The sequence below is a fragment of the Cervus canadensis genome, chromosome 19, assembly GCF_019320065.1.
Source record: "Cervus canadensis isolate Bull #8, Minnesota chromosome 19, ASM1932006v1, whole genome shotgun sequence".
NCBI classification, from domain to species: domain Eukaryota; kingdom Metazoa; phylum Chordata; class Mammalia; order Artiodactyla; family Cervidae; genus Cervus; species Cervus canadensis.
In genome coordinates, this window is record NC_057404.1 from 46,287,746 (window position 1) to 46,309,552 (window position 21,807).

Below are 21,807 nucleotides of genomic sequence, written 5' to 3' on the forward strand. Positions count from 1 at the left end.
TACTGCTGGTTTTGTTTCAGACTTTAAAAAAAAAAATCTAAGTTTTGGAGTCTAAGACAAAGTTTGACACACTTGAGATAAGATCACAATACGTTTTTCCCTTGGTCCAAGTCGTATGAACTAGAGTGCCAAGATGCTATGTGTTCATAATTATTACAAGGCATAATATATAATGTTTAAAATTGAAGAAAGCTAACTCTACATTGATATATATTTACATTGATTGAATTTTACTGAGAGAAAAAGAAAAGTCTTGAAAGGATGGAAGCTGGAATTTTCCAATGAGACAAGAAAAGCACTGATTTCTCCTTGCTGCCTGGCCAGCCTATCCCCTTGGACCTGATTTTTTTAGGTGCCAGGAAAACAAGAAAGACTTAAGTCAGAAGAAAACTCGAAGGGAAAAGAAAAATAACTCGCCTGTCACCCTCTACATTCACAAGACTTTCTTAAATCTCCTCTCTATAGATTGTTCGCAGCGGGGAGAAGAAACCCAGCTCTTAAAGGATTAAGGGGGAAAAAGTCTCCTAAATAAAAATCAATTACCCCAATCCAAGGACTTAAGAGTCATCTGGCAATTTCATATCAAATATTAGAAGGATGTAAGAATTTTAACAAATCTTTAATTTAGAAATCTGTTCCCTCACTCATCTCATTCCCTTAGTAGAAGAAAGGGTGCTCTCCTAACAACTAGGAGAGAAAGAAGAGCCGAAGAGAAGAAAGCTGTCTCCCCAAAACTTTTATTTACACAGATATTTTCTTAAGGTTATTGTAAGGCCTTTACCCAGTCATCCAGATTCCAGGTCAGTATGGTGACGCGGTAAGAAACAAAAATTTCTCCCTCTTCTCAGGAGCTTCTTGAATACAGTCAAGCACCTTTTGTGGCAGGATTCCTACCAGGCTGGGATGAGACTTGTGCTTTGCTTCCTTAGCTAGAAAACTGAGTGCTTTCACAGGTCTGTGCCATCTGAACTGTACATCAATCATATAAGGTAAGCATGCCAGACATTAATATGCCTCATGATAAACAAGGAAACAAAGGCTGACAGAGGTCCAAGGCTCTTGGAGAGTGATGGACATGGGACTAGACCCCAAATCTGTTGACATCTTGCCCAGGACTTCCCTCCTCCACAGGCTCAGCCTTCACAAGGGACTGCCTAACTCCACCTAATAAGGACTCAAAAACTTTGCTCTCCATATTGCCAAAGGATATAATCAATTTACAACACATAGTGGTCTAGCAAAGTCAGCACTGATGCTACTACATGTATTTAGAAAATACATGCAGAATTTTTTAGTGTCTCAAAATACGTCAAGTGTTACTGAAAAAAGAAATATCCTTTCTATCTAGGAAAGAATAAAAATGAATTGAGAAGCCTTAACCATATGATACTGCAACATAATTGAAGATAGTTTTCTTTTTATTATGACTTCATTTCCGTCTCAAGTACCCTTCTGAAAAAAAGCATTTCCATCATCTCTTCCTGTTCAATTAGGTTTCCAGGACCTAAGTAAAGATAAGTACGTCTCAGGATCAGTCCTCAAGTGAGGACCCAGTCCCATTCTTTTTCACTCTAGCAGGGAGCTCTCCAGCTGACTGTTTTCAGCTATTACTTGGAAACCTGACATTCTGCAAGCAATGACTCTGACTTCTTCATTAAAGACATGGTTTAAATTTTTTTTTCACTGATGCAACAAATCAAAAAAAGTAAAATGATAAAATATTAAGGATTATTTAGTAGACACCTTCAGATTTTCATATAGGATTTGGTTGAATAAAGACAGATCCTTTGGACATATCCAAAAACCATACATGAAAATTTTCTAGTACGTTATTTATTCAGCAAATCTATTGAAGTGTCTATTCTGTGCTTTCCTAACACATAACTATCTCAAAGTTCATCAGTAATCTCTGATTAACTGATCAATTATCATTTGCAGTTGGATAGGCTTTATTGCATAAATGTTCAGGATTTTAAAAAAAAGGACTTATAAAAATACTTTTGTGTGTCAGCTTTTAACAGTTTTGGTAACTATTTCATACAGAAGCTGACAATAATAAAAGAAAATTAAAACTGCGCTAGAGCCACTCCTCTGTTTAAATTATAGCACCTTTCCTTTATCCACCCTTCATATAGAAGAGTCGACAGTTCTTACAGAAATTTTGTAAGGTCACAAGTAATGTTTAAAAAGTGATCATCAATCTAAAATATATTTTTTAAATTATTTAAATAAAGTCCAATGGCTGGTACAATACATATAGCTAAAATCTTTTAAGAACTGAGGCCTAAATGAAGCGTCTGAGAGTGTGTCTTTGGTTATATAAAGCTGAGAGTTTAAAAAAAAAAATTGAGTAAGGACCTGCTGGGACATTACAAAGCATTACCAAGTCTCTCAATTGCTACAGTATTAGCTTTCTACAGATTGGATCAGTCTGGCATGATCACTTAAGTGATAACTTTAAGATGCAAGTTTGAAATCAGTATCTTCTTTAAAAAAAATTCAGTTCTACAACAGCAGCACATACATAATTCTGAGTTCTAATACTTCTGCCTCAGAATCAAACATATGTGCTTTTCTGCTGGTCCAAGGACAGTGCTGGCATATTTTCTCATTAAATTTCAAGTTTATCTTGAAATCAAAGGGAAACCAGTTTTATAAAATTCTATCTATAATATGTAAATGAGGAACAAGGGGAGTCAGAGAGAAATGGAATGATCCCATTGCTTAAAAAAATGTCAGTCACATACACCAAAAACAGTTCTGCCTAAAGAACTAACAGGATTAGTTAAAAACAAGACTCAAAAGTTATAAAAAATTTCTCATTTGATACTATAAAGAATACATGTGAGGTAACAAGTTGAAGTCCAGATAGAGCCATTTATGAGGTCCTTACTCTGTCCTGTTAGAATTACATGAGTCTGTCTGCAAGACAGAAATGGATCAAAATAATGGGATTGATGAGACCAAGCTGAGGACCTGCATGTGGGCAGGGGGAGCGGAACTTCAAAGAGCAAGATTTTCTGCAAGTTGGCTTAACAGTCTTGTTTTAGTGAAACTGGGTTGTTCTCATGCCTTTATGAATGAACAAGAAATTTCAAGGGTCATTTCGAAAAATCCTATCTGACTAAGGATCACACTTCTGCCGTACCAGTTATGCAAGGTAATATCAGCTCCTGAAAGGTCACGTCAGCATGGCACCTGGGACACTTGAATTAGCATGCCATTCAGTCATAAGATACCTAAATTATCTGAAGGGGGAATGGCAATCACTCCCAATTATTTTGAGTGTAGCAGTACAATTAAGATGAATCACAGAAGAGTTTGGGGCTTTGGGGAGCTTTCCCACATATTCTCTTGAGATCGCATTCAAATCTGAGAATACACTTTCTAAAACTTAACTTCTCCTGCACTTAAGGTAAAGAGGAAAATTTCATATACTTAGCTTCAAAAAGTAGACAACTTATAGTAGAAAATTTTAAATCATTAATCAGTAAGTCACATGAGGTAGCTCCGTAAGGAATGTGAAAAGACACTTAAAAATTCTGCTGAAAATATGAGCCAGAGTCTCTGTGAACTGAGTTAATAAATCATTGTCTTCCTATTGATGACTATTTCTGTGTTATTTTCAAAGCTATGCAGTAGTGTGATGGACAGATGGGTAAGTGTTACCTTACTGATCTGACATGTTCACTTAGTTCTTTAATTCCAGATGTGAACAATGACAAAAATCTAATTTTAACTGTAAGCAAACGCAAACATGGGCGGAGGCTGGTGGGGGCAGGTTAAGACAAAGTTCTAAGAGGGATAATTCTGCTCATTAGACGTCAAATGTTGACCCCCTCCAGGTAAAAACCATACTACAGAAGTGAGTTGCTCAAAATAATTATAAAAGAACCCTGAAGCATTTTAAGAGCAAAAATAAGAAAAATAAATCTACTAAAAATAAGAAAAGATGACGAAATTCGAACACAGACATCTTCCCTTCCCACCTGAAAAGCCATCCTGAGAAAGATCACAAAGCCAACGGTGCAGTCAGCAACACTGTCCTGACCAGGTGTCGCTGCGGTTGGTGTGAGCCGAGCAGCGAGTTTGCTGTCGCTTCCTGCACTACGTCTGCGGCTGTTCCTTCCCTGAGCAGCTGAAGAGAACCGAGATGTTTCTCGTCAGAGGTGTTAAACATTTGGGTTGCTTGAGGGACAAATGGAAGTTTGACACCTAAGACGAATAACCACAGTGCCTGAGGCCAATGGGAACTTTCACTCTGTAAAGGCAGCCAAGCTCACGGTCGCACGGTTTTCAGGCAACACCAGGGCCGGGACTCAGCAAGGAGGCAACCAACTTTGTCTTCCCTTCTAATAAATCGCCATTGGCCTCCCAGGGCTTTTACAAATGAGATGCAGAGGAAGGAGGTCTTGGGAGTATGCTTTTAATAAACTCTCCAGGGCCCTTGCTCTGAAATATTTAAGAGGCTACCACTTCTTCTCACACTCCTTGAAAATGACCATCCCAAGCCAAGGTTTACTGTGCTTTAAGAACTCACACTGACACCAAACATGTTATCATTATAGGCTGCTTTCTTGCTAGGCCCGCCCGATTTATCTGAACAAGAATTCTTCTTTAAAATTCTATGAGACACCCATTCACAAGATTTCTAGTATAGACACACCTTTAAGAATTCTAGTTCTGGAAGGATGTAATTAGCCAATTAAAATTTTCCTTCAGATGGGGGGGAAAAAAAAGCTTGAATGGCAAAAGCAGTTCTCCTGTGCAGGTAACTGTATATTTAGGTCATGAGTAAGGGCTGTGTGAGCACACGCATGTCAGCATTTGTCTTAAAAAGAGCAAATGCATATAGAATTATTAAAATGAGCTACCAGCAGAGACACTCCTGTGCGTGCCAGTTGGCCATGGCTGGTATTCTCTGGATTATCTAAGGTTATAAATAAACAGAAGATTCTGTGTGGGGAAGGGGCAGTTGGGTTTTCCCTCAACCCCAGATGTTTTTCTAATCTTAACACCTGAGGGCAGCAGATACAGTAAACAAGGGGTTGTTTGTAATGCAAATCCAAGCAACAGGGCTGACTAGGGACAGCTCCCACCCTAAGTCCAAACACAAATGGTCACCCTGCTCCTGACACTCTAGATGCAAAACCTACCACTGTGGATGACCGCCACACACTCAGTCCTGCCAAGAACAGAGTTAAAGAGTGAGAGGCAGAGTGTGGCTGGGGTGAAGAGGAGGGGGTGCCTTCCGGTTCAAGTGCTTTGGGACTCAGCACTAAAAACAGCTGTTACGTATTAAGAACCCAACACTTCGGCTGGACCCTAAAAGAGAAAAACTGAACACAGTCTTGTGGTTAAAACTGCAAAGCTTCTGGAACTGGGCGAACTGCAGAATATTGGCAAGAAAGGGTGCCTAAAATAAATGTGTTCTAAAATGGAACAGAATAAAGCAAAGCAGCAGATAGGAGGGTAAGGTAACTGTTTCCTAACCACACCCCTTTCCTCCACTCTACCCCCACCAACATTTATTTATCATGGCCACAAATCTTTCCTAAACAATGAATGACTTCAATTCACTGACCTCAAAATTTTAATATATACACTAACAATAAATACTTTCCATTCTATCAATTTAAAATGATTAGTATACTGAGGGGCTAGGGGAAAAGGCTGGTTTAAAGAGGAAGAGCAGCTTAATTTTCAATATTCTTGGGAATAACATAAATAACAATAGATTTTTATTATATTGACTTTTAAAAAATTATTGCCTTGAAAGGACAACTGGCTGAATTGAAGAATAAATTTCACAAATACTTATTAAGCACTAACTGTGTTCACAGCCTAAAAGTGTAAGATTATTTTAGTGGCTTTTTTCTATTGTTACCAAGTCAGAGACTATAGTTTGATTTGTTGGAAAGATTGTTATTCTAAAAAGCCTTCAGCAGAAATCTTCAATTATTTCTTATCTAAAATATAGTCTCCTTTCCCCACCCCTTCAAAACATCAACAAGAAAAAAACAGCCCAACTTTAAATTATCTGATATGTATGCATATTTAATTCAACAGAAACAAAGTCTCCTACAAATTTTAAAACTCAGAAGCATTTATTTGGGTGGTCTCTAAATGTTAAAAACTGTATTTGCTTGTATTAGTTCATTCACTTTTTAGGTAATAGAGTCATATGTACCACACACACATTTCTATCATTAAATATTTGAAAAGCCTTTTAAAATAAAATGTGAAATCACTATTTCCTATAACAACCATCATAAGATTTCCTAGATCTCCATTTTGGCTTCTATGTGAAAACTGGAAAAATCTTATTCCCTACTTAAGAGGTCAAATATCTTTTTGAAATTCGTGGGAAAAAAAATAACTTTTAAATCACAGTGCCCCCCCAAAAAGTGGTTATATTTCCTAGATCTATCTCCAACAGCTGAGGGCCACAGATAATCAAGATAACCACAAATACTCTTTTTATTTGTTCATGACTGATTAGGAAATATTTCTCTCTTCTACTTTGGAGTATCTCATGGTTCCCAGATTCTGTCCACTGAGGTATCAACGACAGTACTCGCCCCAGATGTCTTCCACTGATTTTTTTCTTTTTTCAGTTGGTGAAAGCACTGGGCTAACAAGGCAAAGATACAGGTTCCACTTTATGATCCTAGATTTGACTCACAGGAGGGCCAGTTAGACTGAAACATCATCCCCAAGACCCAAACATACATGATTTTCATTGGGGTTTGGGTGGTACAGGGAGAGTGAGGCCAGAAAGAAGGTAAATATATTGATGGATCAGTAATAATCCACCACTACCTCCAAAGAGATGAACCTCAAGGAGAACTCCATTTCACATTCACATACTACACAAGTTACCCTTTAGATGTTTTCTTACTATATAAATTGAGGTTTACATGTTAAGCATAATGTATAAGGCAGTTATAATGCCTCCCCATTTTTAGAACTTAAAAGTTAACTGAGCCACCACATTAAAAAAAAAAATTTCATTGAGTTATTTTCAAGAGATACTTCTTAGCAACAGACAATAAAGTAAAAATAGCTCATTGCTCCCCCACACCTAAACTGATTTTAAAGAAACATTAGCTAACACAATAAAATGAGACACTGTTTTAAAAGCTGAAGTAACATTCCCAATGTTCAGCTCCAAGTGAGCCAAAGGAATTCTGATTCTACATAGCTTACTGGCAATGAAAGCCACAGACCACTTAGTTAATTGAAAGATTAAATCAATTTCTCTCTCTCATCAGAGTAGAAAGCATAATACTCACAAAATCATGAGTTTGTTGATTTAAATTCACTTGATATCATGATAGCTCATGATCTGTTTTTTTATTCATCTTAACCAATAAACCAAAAGCTAATATCCGAAGGTCAAAACATCAAAAAGTAGCACCATTTTAAGGCAGTCATTCCTTATAGCATGTCTTATTTAGCAACAACTGGTCATATATAATGAAAGCACTTCCGGTGAGTTTAAAAAAACAAACATTTTGCCAAAAATACAAATTAATTTGCACTTCTGAAAATAATTTGCAACATCAGCATGTTACTCACTGTTCTCGGGATGGGTGGAGAAAGAGATCCATTTGACATGTATGGGTCGTTATTCATATTTGGCATCATTATATATCCAGAATAACTCGAGTAAGAGGGTCCCTTATTGTAGAGACCTCCATCTGGATGCTTTCCTAAGAGAAGGCAAAGAACAATCAATGATGCTTTGACTTCCTTTTATATCACTGTATTTTTCATTGAAAAGTTAATAGTTCTATTATAAATTAGACCTTACATAAAAGATTTGTTTACAAAATATTATAACTGGTTTATTATGCTCTATTTTAGATTGACAGTATTTACTCTCTTAAATGGCTTAGCAGTGAACCAGATGTTTTAAAAACATGTGGTTCAATTTACTTCCACTGCTGACTGGTGTTTTTACAAAAATAAGTGTTATCCATCTAACTTAATTTGCTCTAATACTAACAAACTGGACTAAGAAACAGACACATGAAAAAAGGCATACAAAGCTATAATATAAATATAAATATATAAATGTATAAAATAAATACATTAGGCTATTCAGCTATACACACACATATATATTTATACACTTAAAAGTTATGCTCCACTTTATAGGCAAACTCAAAAATTCTACCTGTACTTCTGGATTTCTGGAAAATTTCTAGATTTTACTGACGGAGCAAGTTGTATCTAGTATATGAGCAACTACCCAAATTTATGAAGGATTAATTCCAGGAGACTTAATTTTATTTGCTACATATATATCACACTGCCAAAGAAAAGTGTGTTTGCGTGTGTGTGTTCAGTGTATCCATTTCTTCCCTTTTATCTCTGTATCTACTTTGTGGCTCAGAAGGAAGCTTGATATTATAGTTCTCTTCCCTTCTTCCCCTGGCTAACATGTATGTGCGAACCCTTCATTCTGGTCAGGCCAATTGTAAGTAATTAAAGGAGCAGAGAAATGCAGGCTGTTCAAAAAGGGAACCCTACAGATCACAGATTCTTTTAAAGTCACAAGGAGTTCTCCTTATGTTTCAAAAAAAAATATGCAGAATTTTTACAGTTTTGAGCAAGAATCAGAAATAGGGAGAAAATCTATCACGTTTCAAATGCATAATTCTTAATTTTAAGATTCAAGTGTTATATTTTTACACATTAGAGTCTTCTTTATTGAGCTATATTTAGTCTGCACATATAGTGCCTGCCTTCTCACTAAAACAAGAAACAGCAAACCAACGAGTCCCACCTGAAACTAATCTTGTTGGAAAATAAATCTGTGTAGACTGTCACTCTTTGTAAAAATGCATGAAAAAATACTAAAGATGACAATTAGAATATTAGGTAAAATGAGGAAAAGAGAAAAACTCATTATAGACATTTCTCTTCCATAAAGAATCTGGAAGGCAAAGGAAATTCAAAGGCCCGAACTCATTCAGTTTTATAATTATGGAAATATGTATTACAGGTAAGCAATAAGTTTTCTGGGTTTTCTTTACCATTTTGCTCAAACAAGGGGCACAATCTTATTACATATGCTTCGAGTTTCTTGGATGTAAATAAAAATAGCAAAATGTACCAGTATTCACAAATTGTACATGTTAAATGATAAAGTTGGGAGAAGCAGAATAGCATCTTACCATCATCAGGATGTTCTCTGGCCTTGTCATGGTAGGACTCCTGAGAGGTTTGTCCTTGTCTGGCCACCTACCAGCACAAATCCCCACCCCCAAAAGAAAGAAAACTGCTTTAGAGTTTGTGACAATAATGCTATAAGTGCGTATCCACTGGTAACTCAAAAGAGGGGCATTAGGTGCAGCTCAATCTACCTGTTTTATTAATCTAAGAGGACAGGCTAGGACTGAGTCCTGGGAAATCTTTTCAATGTGTTCCTGAAAACTACCTCTATGGTACTAGAAACTACAAATGACAGTAACAACTGAAACGAACTTGTCAACAATCCACGTGCTGTTCTGACCACTGTTTACTAAAATACATCAAGACTACTTGGATGCCTAATATGATAGGAATTTCAGTTACGGGGGTTGATCATTTTGATAGCTTCTTCAACCACTGTTTACTTCAGTCAGAGCTGATTAAAAGCAGGCTGAAATATCATTTTGCAACTGAAAATGGCATTTTAAATAAAAACAAGCCCATGACTTACAAGCGGGGGTCTTAGGCAATTGTCCCAAACCAATTACAGCAGGAGCCCCACTGCTCCTAAGCTACCATGGCTGTCAGTGCGAGCTTACAAGAGAAAAGTGAACTATTCTGTGGTTAAAGGGAGGAAAACTTGAGAGTCGAGCTACAGACATCTAAAAGGTAGCCCAGCTAATATCATTTCTGGTAACCACCATCCACCCAGACTCAACCACGTGCAAATCGGTGGTATTACCCCTTCACCATCTTCCCTGGGTCTGCCCCATGCCCACTTACCACCAGCAAAGATTAACAGAGCCCTAATACCGGAGTTCTGGGGCTTCAAACGCAGCGCCCTTCTCCCCAAGGCAAAAACATGTAGAAAATGTGAAGTGGGTGGCAAATTTATTTATAGAAAAAAGGAAGGGCAAGGAAAAAGGGTAGAAATTTGAAAAGGCTGGTCTACAAATACGAGTTTGGCCTCAAGTGTTTCGGAGGCTATTTGGTTCCTTGGACATGTGTCCTCCCAGTGACCTCCTCTCCCCGCCCAATACACAGTCACAAATCTTTTAAGTGGAGTTAGGTATGCTCTGGGCAACCTCAGTTTCCCCCTTAAGTTGGCATGTTGAGATGAAAGATTCAGGGGAGAGAGAACACCCCATTGTTTTCCTTAGGACCCAGGCCTTGGGCCTTCCAAAACGCGTTACTCACCCCTGCCATTAGGATAAAGAAGGTAATTCTGAGGTGCTCTTAAACTTGCTGTTTAAAACACAAAATGTCTCCGCCCCCAAAACCACAGGCTTTCTTTTGGGGGGCAGAAGGATGCCATTTAAGGAAAAAGAATATACCCTCCAAATTTCTTTGGAGGGAAAAAGCGTTGGTGAAACCATTGAGTGTCAGGACTTTTCTACCGGATTTCCTCCAAAGCGTCTCCCAGTTGTTGAACAACGGTGGCCAGTGGAGTGTCGGGTATCAGGGTCCATCCGCCTCCCCCACTTCTGAAGCTCTCCGCGAGGCCTGAAATAGCCCTTCCGCGAGGTCCCGCTCGCGGCTCGCTCTCGCCAGCACCCACGTGTCTCTATTTACTCTACTCGGGTTACCAACGCTATCGCCCGCAGCGGGCCAAGAGATCTGATAAGCGCTTTCCACCCTCCCCTGAGTGGGTGCCCTGGCTTCCGCTGCCTCTCTCTGAGTCGCTCTTCTGCATAGATTTAAGGCCTGATTCGGGCCCAAACATAAGCGTGCTTTTTTCCCCCTTTAAGTGGCGATGGATGGGGAAAACCAGCCTTGCGGCCGGTAGTGCGAGAGCCCTCCCGGGGTGGCTCAGCTCGGCGCGCCCACGGCTCCGGCAGCTGGCCCGGCGGCCGCGAGGACCCGGCTCCGCACCGCCCCCGCCGCCCGGGCGCGCGCCCCCTCCGCGGGCCGGCCCCACGCGAGCCCCGCTCGGCGGCGGTTGGGCCGGCCCCGCCTGTACCCTGCCCACGCCCGCCACCCCTTCCTCTCTCCCTGCGGCTCTGCTCGTCTGTACCTAAGCCTCTGGTGGTGTACGCACTTTTGCAGAGACATCTACCGAGAGATAGCGGGTGCACTTTGTTTTCCGTCCTACGGAAGAACTTCTCAGGAGCGCTGTTCAGACATCCTCGCCTTAATGCACCGCACCCTCTGAACCCCACCAAAAAGGCCGAAGGCGAAACGTCATGGGTTAAAGGCAGGTTCTCCTGGCCGCAAACCAACGGTTTAGTCACCGAACGCCAAAACTGATACACTTGGACGCTTCCCTGCACACCCCTCCACCCCACACACAGGAAGAACGCTGACCAGAAGCCCAGCCACCCCCCATCCCGCTCCCAGCAGACCCACCCGGGACCCGCGAGCCCGGGCGGCCCGGCCGCTTCCCTCCCTTCCTCCCTCGGCTCTTCCCCGGGACCCGGCACGCCTCTCAGGGATGGGGCAGCGGCCAGCTCACCTCGTGTCCGTTGCTCGCCGGGATGATTTCGGATTCGTTGACCAAGGAAGACTTGATGTCGGCTAAGTCTCCTTCCTCTTCAGGGTGACTGATTTCGGCGAAGATCTTCTCCTTCTGAGGATCGCCCTCGTCCTTGAAGGGGATCATCTCGTCCGTGGCGCAGAGTTCCGGGTCCCCCCCACCGCCGCCGCCTGCCCCGGAGAGTTGGGGCATCCCGACCACTGTGTAATCTCCGCTCCGCGGGGGGAGCACCCCAGGCAACAGCAGGAAAGAGAAGGGATCAACGAAAAGAGGGAGAGGAAAAGGAGAACTGGAAGGATGCGTCAGGGAGGAGAGAGGGCGGAAGCCAGGCTGGAGTGCGCCGGGCTGGCGGCCGGCAGCCGGCAGCCGGAGCTGCTACAGCGGCACCGAGCCCCGGTGGCCGCCTGCGCCTTCCCACTCGGCGGAGACCGATGCAGGCGCCCGTCCCCGAGGCCGAACAACACAGGGCGGCGAGGGCCGCGGCGGCCGGCGCCTCTGGGGGCGTCTGTGCCCCGCGCTAGGCTAGGCTGCCAGGGCGGCCGCCCCACGCCCCCGGCGTCTCCGGGGTCTGCGCGCGGAGGACGCCGGTTCTGGAGGAGATTCGACTCTCCAAAGTGCAGGGGAGGGTCTGTCGGCACGACTCTTCGCAGATCTCTTCACCTTAGCTTCCCTGGATGACGATCCAGGAGTTTGTTTCCCGAGGAAAGGAGAGAGCTGGGCAAAACGGCCCCGTTTACCCCAGTAGAGACGGTGTAAGGAGAATCAGAAGATAATGAAATGTCCACTTCCTGGAGGGTTTAAAAAAAAAAAAAAAAAAAAAGCCACCCGGGTTGGAGATGTCCGTTTCAAAGCTTCTTATTTCCTTCCCTTTCGCTTCGCTTTTCCTTCTCCAGGCGCATTCAATCTGCCGGAGGAGAAGGTGGGGGGCGGAGGAGGAGGGGAAGAGAAAGAGAAGAAGTTTGCCAAGAATAAAGTTTGTGCCGGCGAGCGCAGGGAGTCGGTAGTGGAGGGTACTACTGGGTCTCCGGGCGTCAGAGCAGGGACCTCGGACCCAAAAGATTCTGCCGGGAGCTGGAGCCGGCACACACACACTCACACACACACACCCTGACTCCTCTTTGTTCCCGGCTCGAGTTTCTTCAGTCTGGCTCGCTCGCTCTTTTGCTCGCCGCTCTCCACGCCTCCGCCGGGCCGCTTGTCAAAGAGCTGTGCCCCTCCGGTTCCCCCAGCCGGGGGGTGGGAGACGCCCGGAGCTTGGCCGCGTGCGGGTCTGCGGATGCGTCCCAGCTCCTCCGCCGCCGCAGAGCGCGCAGCCTGGTCCCTCCTCCGCGCCCTGCCCCGCAGGTGAGCGGCTGCGCCTCCCCGCCGCCTCTCCTCCTCCCGCGCCTCGCCGGCGCTGAAAAGCTGCCCACTTGCGTCGCTTCTCCTCCCCTTCCCCTCCCCCGCCTCCAGCTCTCCTTGGCTGCCCGCTGGGGGGGTGGAGGACGGCGAGAAGGAGGTGGTGATTGAGGACTTTTTTTTCTTTTCCCAGAGCCTGTAGGACGAGTCCTAGGTTTTGGGGGGGGGGGGGGCGGTGTTTGTATGTGTGTGTGTTTGCGTGCGCGCCCGCGCGCCTAGGGGGAAGATTCAGGCAACTTGGCTAGGGATGGAAGGACCCGGCGTTTCTTGTAACCCACTAGAGGCACGCTTTGCCCGCGTGAAATTGACAAGAAACTCTGCCCCAACGGTTTAACTTCTTCATCTAAGTGTCTCTTCTCTTGTTCCCTTCCCACCCCCCACCCCCTTCCTCCGCCAGTCTCTTCCCCCACCTCTTTTCCGCCTCTCCCTCTCCCTCCCTTGCTCTGGCAGTGGGAAGAAGATGAAAGAGAAGCCGCCGCAGCTGTGATCGACACCACATTGATAGATGCTCTGACAGAGGGGATGAGGCGGGAATCGGGGACACAGAGAAGGAAAAGGGGAAACATAACACATTGCTCAACTAATAAGAGAACGGAAGCAAGAAGAACAAGAAAGAGAGTTGTGGCTTTCCTAAATACATGTAAAAGGACAAGGGAACACATACTAACAAAAATAAGACCTCCAGACTTAACGAGAAAAATAGGAGGAAGAAAAAACTGAAGACTGAATCTTAATTATCGCTTTTAAAGCAAAATCTTTTTCATTACATCCTCACCACAGGATGCTCACACGCAGTTACAACTAGGTCGCTCGTGTATTTTCGAAGATAGATGCCACAATGTGTGGGAACCTCATAAAGAACAACAACAACAAAAAAACCCACCCAAGGTGGGGGGGGGGGCGGGGAGGAAAAGGCAAAAGGACCCAGGAGAGTGAAGCGGTAGAAGGAGGGAGGACAGGGCAGTCTCTGGCACCTCAGACTTCGGGCTCAAAGAGACCCTTGAAGATGCAAATCCAAATTCAACCTCAAAAATTTCCCAGCCTCCACCGTCTCTTTGATGCATTTTGTACAAGGACAGGACTTTTAAGGAGATGCTTTGTGAAAGTTACAGTATAAACGAAGCTGAAGTTTGAAAACACATCACATTTTGTTCCTTGGCTCTCAAACTCCCTCAGTTAAAAACCCAGGCAAAATTATTATACCCAATACAGTAGCCATCTGTAAAACCTCAGAACAGTAAACAAGAGACAGGAAGAAATGTGTCTCCATCTCCCTTAAATTGAAAATGGGGAAAACATTACAGAATCAGACTTTAGCTCTATTATATAGGAATAGTCATGTAAAGATCCCTCTTCTTTTGTGTAAGGGAGAAATTGCATTCTGCTAGACATCGTATAAGTAAAGACGTTAACAATGCTCTAAATGAGCACTCAAAATATCGCTTATTGATCATTACTTGAAATGGGAATTCACTAGGAAGCAATTTTTAAAGCTATCATTTAAAGCATTCAGTTGGTCTCAGAGAGCATGGCCACTAGTCACACGGAAAATTTCTATCCCAGGTTAGGGTAACATTAAAGGGCTGATAATGGGAGCCAGAGAGAGTAAAGCATTAAATCCTCTGCCAATAGCTGAGAATGCTATGCCTTAGAGAAAGAGGAATTTTCTACAATGTGTAAGGCAATACTAAAAAGATGGGGGGAAACCCAATTTTACTTTTTGGTTGGTAGCATTATGCAACTTCGCTAGGCACCAGTGAGTGTAATGTCTCAGAGATATGAACATGTAGCTATATCAGACATTTATTCCCTCTGTTCTGGAGAAGGATATGGCAACCCACTCCAGTATCCTTGCCTGGGAAATGCCATGGACAGAGGAGCCTGGAGGGCTAGTCAATGGGGTCTCAGAGTCAGACACGAGTTAGCAACTGAGCACACATACCCTCTGTTCTAAAAGAAATATGGGAAAACAAAGTAAAATGCCCTCCCATAAAGGCGCCAATTCGACGGACAGGAAAAGAACTGGAAAATGCAGTTTCACCAAAACAGCCAGAGTAGATACTCCTTTTCATCAGACTGTCAAGGGGTGGGGGTAGGGGGATTTTCTGGAAGCCAAAGAGATTAAATGACGACTCCTACATCTACCCCCCCTCCCCGTTAAAGTGTCGCAACTAATTCGAATCCCATTTACTCCTTCATGTTAATTATCTGGACTCCCTGAGTCATTTGGAGCTCAGCTCCAGGTGTCCTGGAGATTAAGAGCTCGAGAAGATGGGAATTTTTGGAACAATAACCAGTGGGAACTGTTTACTAGAAGGGCCGAGGGTAGGTGGCTGCGTTGTGTATTTTGCGGCAAACCTCCCCTTTGGAAACACTGTTTCTAACGAAATCACCCAGCGTCTTACTCTATTTGCGTGACTGTTTTCCCTCCCCGTGGCGCGCGGCGTGTTTCGTTCGCTGATTGTCCTTAGCATTGCTGCAAGTCTTCTGATGAGGTGCATTTAAAAGGGGCTTTTCTAGAAAGCATTCATTCATTTTTTTTTTCTTTTAAAAAGCTTTGTCTGGGAAGGAGATTGACATTTCCACGCGAAGTCTGTCTCTTCAGGGAGGAAAGCTGGGAGACACTAGACGGGCGAGGCAACCCCGGGGAAGACGTTCCTCCCTCCTTTACAGGTTCAGTGAAGTTCCTGGCAAAGGTATTTGTGTGGCGGAGAGGTCCCTTCTAATTCGTGTGGGGGCTGCTAGTAACATACACAGCCGCCTTTTGGGGCGCAAGGTCCGGGACCTGGTGGGTGTCGCGAGCGAGAGACACCGCCGCCCCCTTCTCTCGGATGTAGAGGCAGGTTGTTCGTGTGAACTCGAGCGAACGACTGGAGGTTAGCTGCTGCAGGTTCACTCCTTCAGGATGTGGGTTTCAGGGGGCGTTTTGATGTGATTTAATTCCGACCGTGAAACAATTGCTCAGGACTGGATTGCTGTTGGTTTTCCCCCTTTTGGTGGCTTTGGTTGGTTGGGGTTTACTTTGGGAGCGAACTGTGACTTGTTTTATAGCAACACTTCCTTCTGCGCCGGGCGCCGACGCCCGCGCTGCGCGTGGGGGGCGAGGTGCCCACCCTGCGCCGGAACAGGGACAGAGGGGGGCTGCAAAGACGGTTCTCGAAGTCGGCAGGGTACATACAGCCCAGCCCCCCGCGGGTGCGGACAGCGGGGCTAGACTGGCCCCCACCCACCCCAGAGACCCCTCCTACCTGTGGGGGGAAGGGGTCGCTGCCAAGTCAAGTCAGCTGCAGACACGCCAATAAGTACTTAATTACAGGCAAGAGGGGAAAGCGCGGTGCCCTTCAGAGCCCTCTCCGCCTCCTCAGCCCTAAGCCCCCGCCCGGGCTCCGGGTCTCCCCCTTTGTGTGGCCTGGACTCTCTCCCAGGGACAACTTTGGTGGGATCCCAGAGGAAGGAGGTGGCCGGAGGAGGGGGTACGGAAGAGGATGCTGGAAGAGAGAGACGCGAGGGTGAAGGACTAGAAAAACGAATAATGTGATTCCAGGGACGGAACTCCAGCAGCCCTCCATTTCCCACCCGGCGTCACCAGGGGACTAAAGCTGTGGGCATCTTCAGTTTAACGGACTTGTCGGAAAGCGGGGGGGCGGGAAATGGCAGTTTGTGTCCCAGGGGTTCTTCCGCCTCTTCTCGCCTCCTCCTAAGACAAACAAACTCAGCCCCCCAGCCTCCGGGGTAACCGAGAACTCAGGGGACCGTGAAAACGTCCTTCCCAAATCCGGCCGCCTGCGGACGCCCGGCTCCCGCGGGGCCGGCGCCCGTTGGCGCCCGCAGCCTAACGCAGCCCCGCGGGGTCGGCTCCAGGCGCCCGCGCGCCCCTGGAGTCCTCCGGCGGCGTCTCCCCGCGCGAGTGCGGGCCGGGTCCTCCCGCTGCCCGCGAGGGAGGGCCGCATCCCACCCCATGACCTGTGGGCTCGGCCGGCAGACCCTCTGCCCACGCGCAGCGAGAAGAGGCAAGTCGGGGTGTTAGCGGACTAGGACAAGGGGACTAGGGACAAGGCTCAGAGACGCGGCGGAGGCCGGGGAGAGGCCTGCCACGCGCCCTCGCGGCTCGGCTTCGAGACCGGAACCCCCGACTACCCGCCACGGGGACCCGGCCTCCGGCGCAAAGGAGTCGGCGTGAAAGTCTGGAAGGGGATCCCCAGGAAGGGATGGGACGGGTGTGGGAGCTGGAATACAACTGGGCCGCCGGGACGGCTCGCCTCCTGGGCTGGACGTGAAAGTCTTTTCCCTCCTTTCTGAAAACTTTGCTCAGGCGCCTTTCACTTGCTGTGCGGACCTGTCTCGGCCCGCCCTTCAGCCCCTCCCTCAGCCGCCGGGTCCCCAGTCCACCCGCCCTCGGGCCGGGGACGCGCGCGGAGCCGCAGCGCAGAAAGGCCGCCCGCGCGCGCGAGCCGCGCCTTATATCCGCGGAGGGCGGCGCCTGCGCGGGGCCCGGCGCGGCGGCGCGGCCTTTGAAGTCCTGGCGGCTGCCGCTTTCATCCTTTCTTTTTTCCCTTGCAGGCCCCTTTGTGTGACTAAATTTGGAAAGAATATGGATCCGAGCCAGTCATTCCACGTGTGCTCCCAGCTCCCAGCTGAGAAGGCCAAGGGTTCTCTTCCGGGTAAGGAGACAGGGAGAAAGATCAAAGAGTTTGGGGAGCTGGATCTGAAATGTGAATTGAAAATAAAAATCAAGCCTGGACACATTCCAGTTTCTAAAGCAAAAGCAACCCTCAGCAGAGGCCGTCTGGCTAGGACTCTTGTGCCTCCGCTTGCTATACTCTTTCTTTGCCGCAACCATTTTTGAGCACATGGAGTGAAATAAAGAAGACATAGGGAAACAGTTTCTCCAGATTTTTGTTTTGCAGTAATTTTATTAGGGAAAATACCTTGTTCATAATTGCCATTATGTGAAGTCGAATTTCTTCAGCCATAAATATTATCTTATTTCAGTATGCTTAGCACTTTCTTCTGCGGCCACGTTTGGGGAGAGAACGTTGACACACACGTGTGCACACGCTCCTTGTGCAGTGCTGCTTTTTCTACACACCGTACAGTGTACCGTGTAGTTTCCTTCCAGAGAAGTCTGGAAAACCAGTGTTAAGACTTATTTTACCAAAGCACTCACTATCAAAACGTGTCTATGATCTGATGTCCTTTTATTGATGGACTTTGGAAATCTTTTCTGACACGCTGACTGGCCAGAAAGTTTCTGTCTTTATAGCAAAAACAGCAACAAAGAAAAACCCTCTAATGTCTCTTATTGAATGGACTTCTTGAGCAATATTCTGCGTTGTTTTTTTTTTTTCAGAACAAACCAACATAGACAGCTTTGCAATGGTGTACTGTGAAGAGTCGGAAATCCTGGGTTGGAGGTGGGTACCACCACTTCCCCTCATGCTGTGCTGACCTCAGGCAAGCCATTTAACCTCGTCCAGGCTCAATTTCCTTTCTGCAAAATAGGTATAATAATAGTGACACGATTGTTGTAATGATTCAGTGAGGCAATGCATGTGAAGTACATGCAAATGTCAGGTATGAAGCAAAGATGACTTTTAAGCCGTCCTCTAAGTTTCAAACAAAAAACTTTTAAAGCATGAGCAATCTTTACCACAGGACCGAATGGAGATGGTTTCACACTTAGACATCTCTTGCTGTGACCCTTGCCACATCTGCAACAGTTGTGTTGTAAAGGCATCAGAATCACTTTAGGGTTTGTCATCCCAGGAGTGAGTATAGTGGGAGAACGAACATTCCAGGAAGAGAGGGAGTGTGCTTTAACTCTTCCTAATGTTTATGATGGACTCTTAATGAACTGATAAATGGATGAAGAAAAATGGCACTGGTATAGACTTTTTTCTGTTTTGGCTGCACCTACGGCATGCTGGTTTCCCCAGCCAGTGATCTGTGCCCTCTCCAGTGGAAGTGAGGGGTCCTAACCTCTGGACCACCAGGGAATTCCCTAGATGATTTTTTTGTGAGGCATTTGACACAGCCGACAATGACTCTGTAAACAGCTCTGGTAATGTGATGGCCTATGAGAGGAGCTTCCCTGGTAGCTCAGATAGTAGAGAGTCTGCCTGCAGTGCGGGAGACAAGAGTTCAATCCCTGGGTCGGGAAAATCCCCTGGAGAAGGAAATGGCAACCCACTCCAGTATCCTTGTCTGGAAAATCCCATGGACGGAGGAGCTTGGCAGGCCACAGTGCATGGAGTTGCAAAGAGTCGGACACGACTGGGCGACTTCACTCACTTATGAAAGGAGCAATGTGTATATGGATAATATACTCAAAACAACAGAAGTAAGGACACAAGGAGAGTGACTAGAAGGGTGTATAAGAGGCGTTCTTGGGACACCAGAAATTGTTTCAGAATTAAATGTGATTGCATGTCTTAGATTGAGGCATCTCAAGTTTACAAGGCAATAAATTTTATGGCTGGGGCTGGGTGTGAAGTGACAGGAGTGCCACATGTGTAGCACTTCGGGCATTTAGCTGAGTGTGGTTCATGCGTGATCCTAACCCACGGTAATCCCACCAATGGAGTCATTTCCTGGGCTCTGCCTCCCAGTATAAATTTTTCACTGTGACCTGTATACAAAGTGATGAAAGCAGGAGTGAGGGGTGTTTTCCAGTGTTCTGGTCTCCTTTTACTGTGGCCCAAGGCTGCTCAGGTATAGCACCCTTCTGAGATGTTCCAGCTCTTCTGACTGTCTCTTCTAGCAGCAACATGCAAATTTCACAAATAGTATTGAAGCGACTCTACAGCAATGTGGGGGTGGGGGAGCACTTAGGAGGGGAAACCTTCAAATTATAACATATCCTTTCTCCAAAGTCCCAGATGAGACAGAAATACTGAGCAAGTGAACTTCAGTCCTTCCTTTCACTCTTCTTTATGGATGCAGCCATTTAAAAAATTTATTCTTGGCTGAAAGAGGAACATGGGGCCAAGGCGCTGAGGGTTCTGTCTTATTTTGGGGGGCTCAGTAGAGAGGCCCTGAGAATACTCAGGGAAAACCTGGGGCCCTCTGGAAGAAAGTAATTTCTCTGAAGGTAGTAGGGGGTGGGGGGGGGGCATGACTAAAGGATTTTTTCCTATTTTTATAAATCTGTTTTCTCAGTGAATATGGTAATAGGGGTGTTTCTTGAATCATGGTAAACGTACCTCTTAAGATGGGCAGCCTCTGTAGTCTTCTCAGGCTCCCTGGGCTGTAGGAGCAGGGCTCTGGGCTCTGTCAGCATTGGGCCAGCGCCTAATCCCTGGTTTGAGGCTAGAAGCCAAAGCCACAACCTTCTTGCCTAAAGGCAAGAGCAGTACCAACAGAGCCATATGGAGATTAATGCAGAACAAGGTCATTAGTCTCATTGTTTATCCAGTTACTCGTAGCACAGATTTGTGTAAATTTCAACTACAGTGGTTGCAGCCTGCCTTTGATGTGTGTAATCTGTACATTTTAGTGCTCCAGGAAAGTGCCTGACTGACAGGAACTACAACCAGTACCCAGAAAACACATCTACACAGGCACAGTGAAGCATGTAGCTGAACGATTTTCCAATGAGTTCCATCAAAGTAAATAAACCAACCTGGAGGGTCAGGATTGAGCCTCCTTTTTATTATGACATGACTTTTGGGGTTCCTTGTGATTGATTTTTTATTTGTTTTCATTTGAAACTGGGTACCTATTTTAAAACCTTCATCTACCTCTCAGAAGAGGAAGGACTTGGCCTACCTAACATTTAACCTTGAGAATGCTTTCTTTTATTTGAACTACTTCTGTCCATAAAAGCAAACTTAGTGGAGTTATTCAGACTAATTTATACATTTATCCAAGATACAGCTCCTAGTTCTTTCCTTAACTCTGTCTTGTGTGTGCTGTTATCCTTAAATTGAGAATTAGCAATTATGAGAGTAGTTCAGAAGGTAGACAGAGCCAGTACAAATAGTTTAGGCTTCAAAATTGTCATCTGGCTCAACAAAACACTTTTCTTTGGCAAAAATGAAACTAATTTGCTTGATCTGAATCTGACTTAAAGATCCTGCAATCCCACTCTGCCAATTACAGATCTCAAGTCCACTTCCCTTAGGTTAAATTGGCAGAAAGCAAAGGACAGAGATAAATTACTATTCTATGAAGTTTGATAGTGATTTTTGACTGCCAAAAGATAACTTTACAGACTCTTAAATATGCTTTGAGGCTTAAATTGTCCAGATATTTGACCTTTGCTGTTTAAATTCTCTGGATAATTTTTAGATTATTTTACTTTGTAATGCAGGAACAGCAAATCTCCAGTGGCTGAGTCAGACAAGATCTGACTTCGTAAGATCTCTCTTGCCCTCCTGCAGTAACCTCCTAACATGCCCCACAACAGCCACGCGTCACAGTGCAGGCAGAGCCATTTCCTAGTTGTCGTGGCTTCCAGCTTGCTCCATGGTCAAGTGCGTGCTTGTGCACACGTGTGCACTCACACACACACACACACGCCCACCCACCCCTTGGTCATTTACCTGTTCTTGCCTCGGCCCAGAAGCTCCTGACCGGGTCAATATTCACAGGACTCCCTTTTTCACTTCATGTTTCTGCTCAGATGACAACTTCTTAGATCTTGTCATCTGAAAAATAGTCCAATCCTATCTCACCCCAATTCTAGGCACTGCGTCTTTTACAGGTTTCATCTTTCCTCACTCCCACTCCCTGAC

General features: G+C 45.2%; 2 protein-coding genes across 7 annotated transcripts in view; one reads left to right on the top strand and one right to left on the bottom strand.

The window, feature by feature from the left end:
• Nucleotides 1–11,866, bottom strand: part of LEF1 (lymphoid enhancer binding factor 1) — a 118,151-nt gene extending 106,285 nt beyond the window's left edge. For 4 of the 6 annotated variants that reach the window (XM_043438209.1, XM_043438210.1, XM_043438207.1 and 1 more), the window contains exons 1-3: nucleotides 11,654–11,866; nucleotides 9,186–9,252; nucleotides 7,582–7,715 (exon numbers count right to left, since the gene is read on the bottom strand). In XM_043438209.1, coding sequence (XP_043294144.1) covers nucleotides 7,582–7,715; nucleotides 9,186–9,252; nucleotides 11,654–11,866 — 414 coding nt within the window. Of the gene's footprint in view, nucleotides 1–7,581; nucleotides 7,716–9,185; nucleotides 9,253–10,398; nucleotides 11,080–11,653 lie in introns of those variants that run through there. The other 2 variants (XM_043438211.1, XM_043438213.1) reach the window with 1 other exon arrangement.
• Nucleotides 11,867–14,600: 2,734 nt separating this feature from the next.
• The window catches only part of LOC122422169, a 155,733-nt gene continuing 148,526 nt past the window's right edge, over nucleotides 14,601–21,807 (top strand). Inside the window, exons 1-6 of the mRNA XM_043438464.1 lie at nucleotides 14,601–14,635; nucleotides 15,746–15,905; nucleotides 16,124–16,351; nucleotides 16,775–17,082; nucleotides 17,633–17,733; nucleotides 18,423–18,486. Of these exons, the coding sequence (XP_043294399.1) occupies nucleotides 14,601–14,635; nucleotides 15,746–15,905; nucleotides 16,124–16,351; nucleotides 16,775–17,082; nucleotides 17,633–17,733; nucleotides 18,423–18,486 (896 nt within the window). The remainder of the gene's footprint in view (nucleotides 14,636–15,745; nucleotides 15,906–16,123; nucleotides 16,352–16,774; nucleotides 17,083–17,632; nucleotides 17,734–18,422; nucleotides 18,487–21,807) is intronic.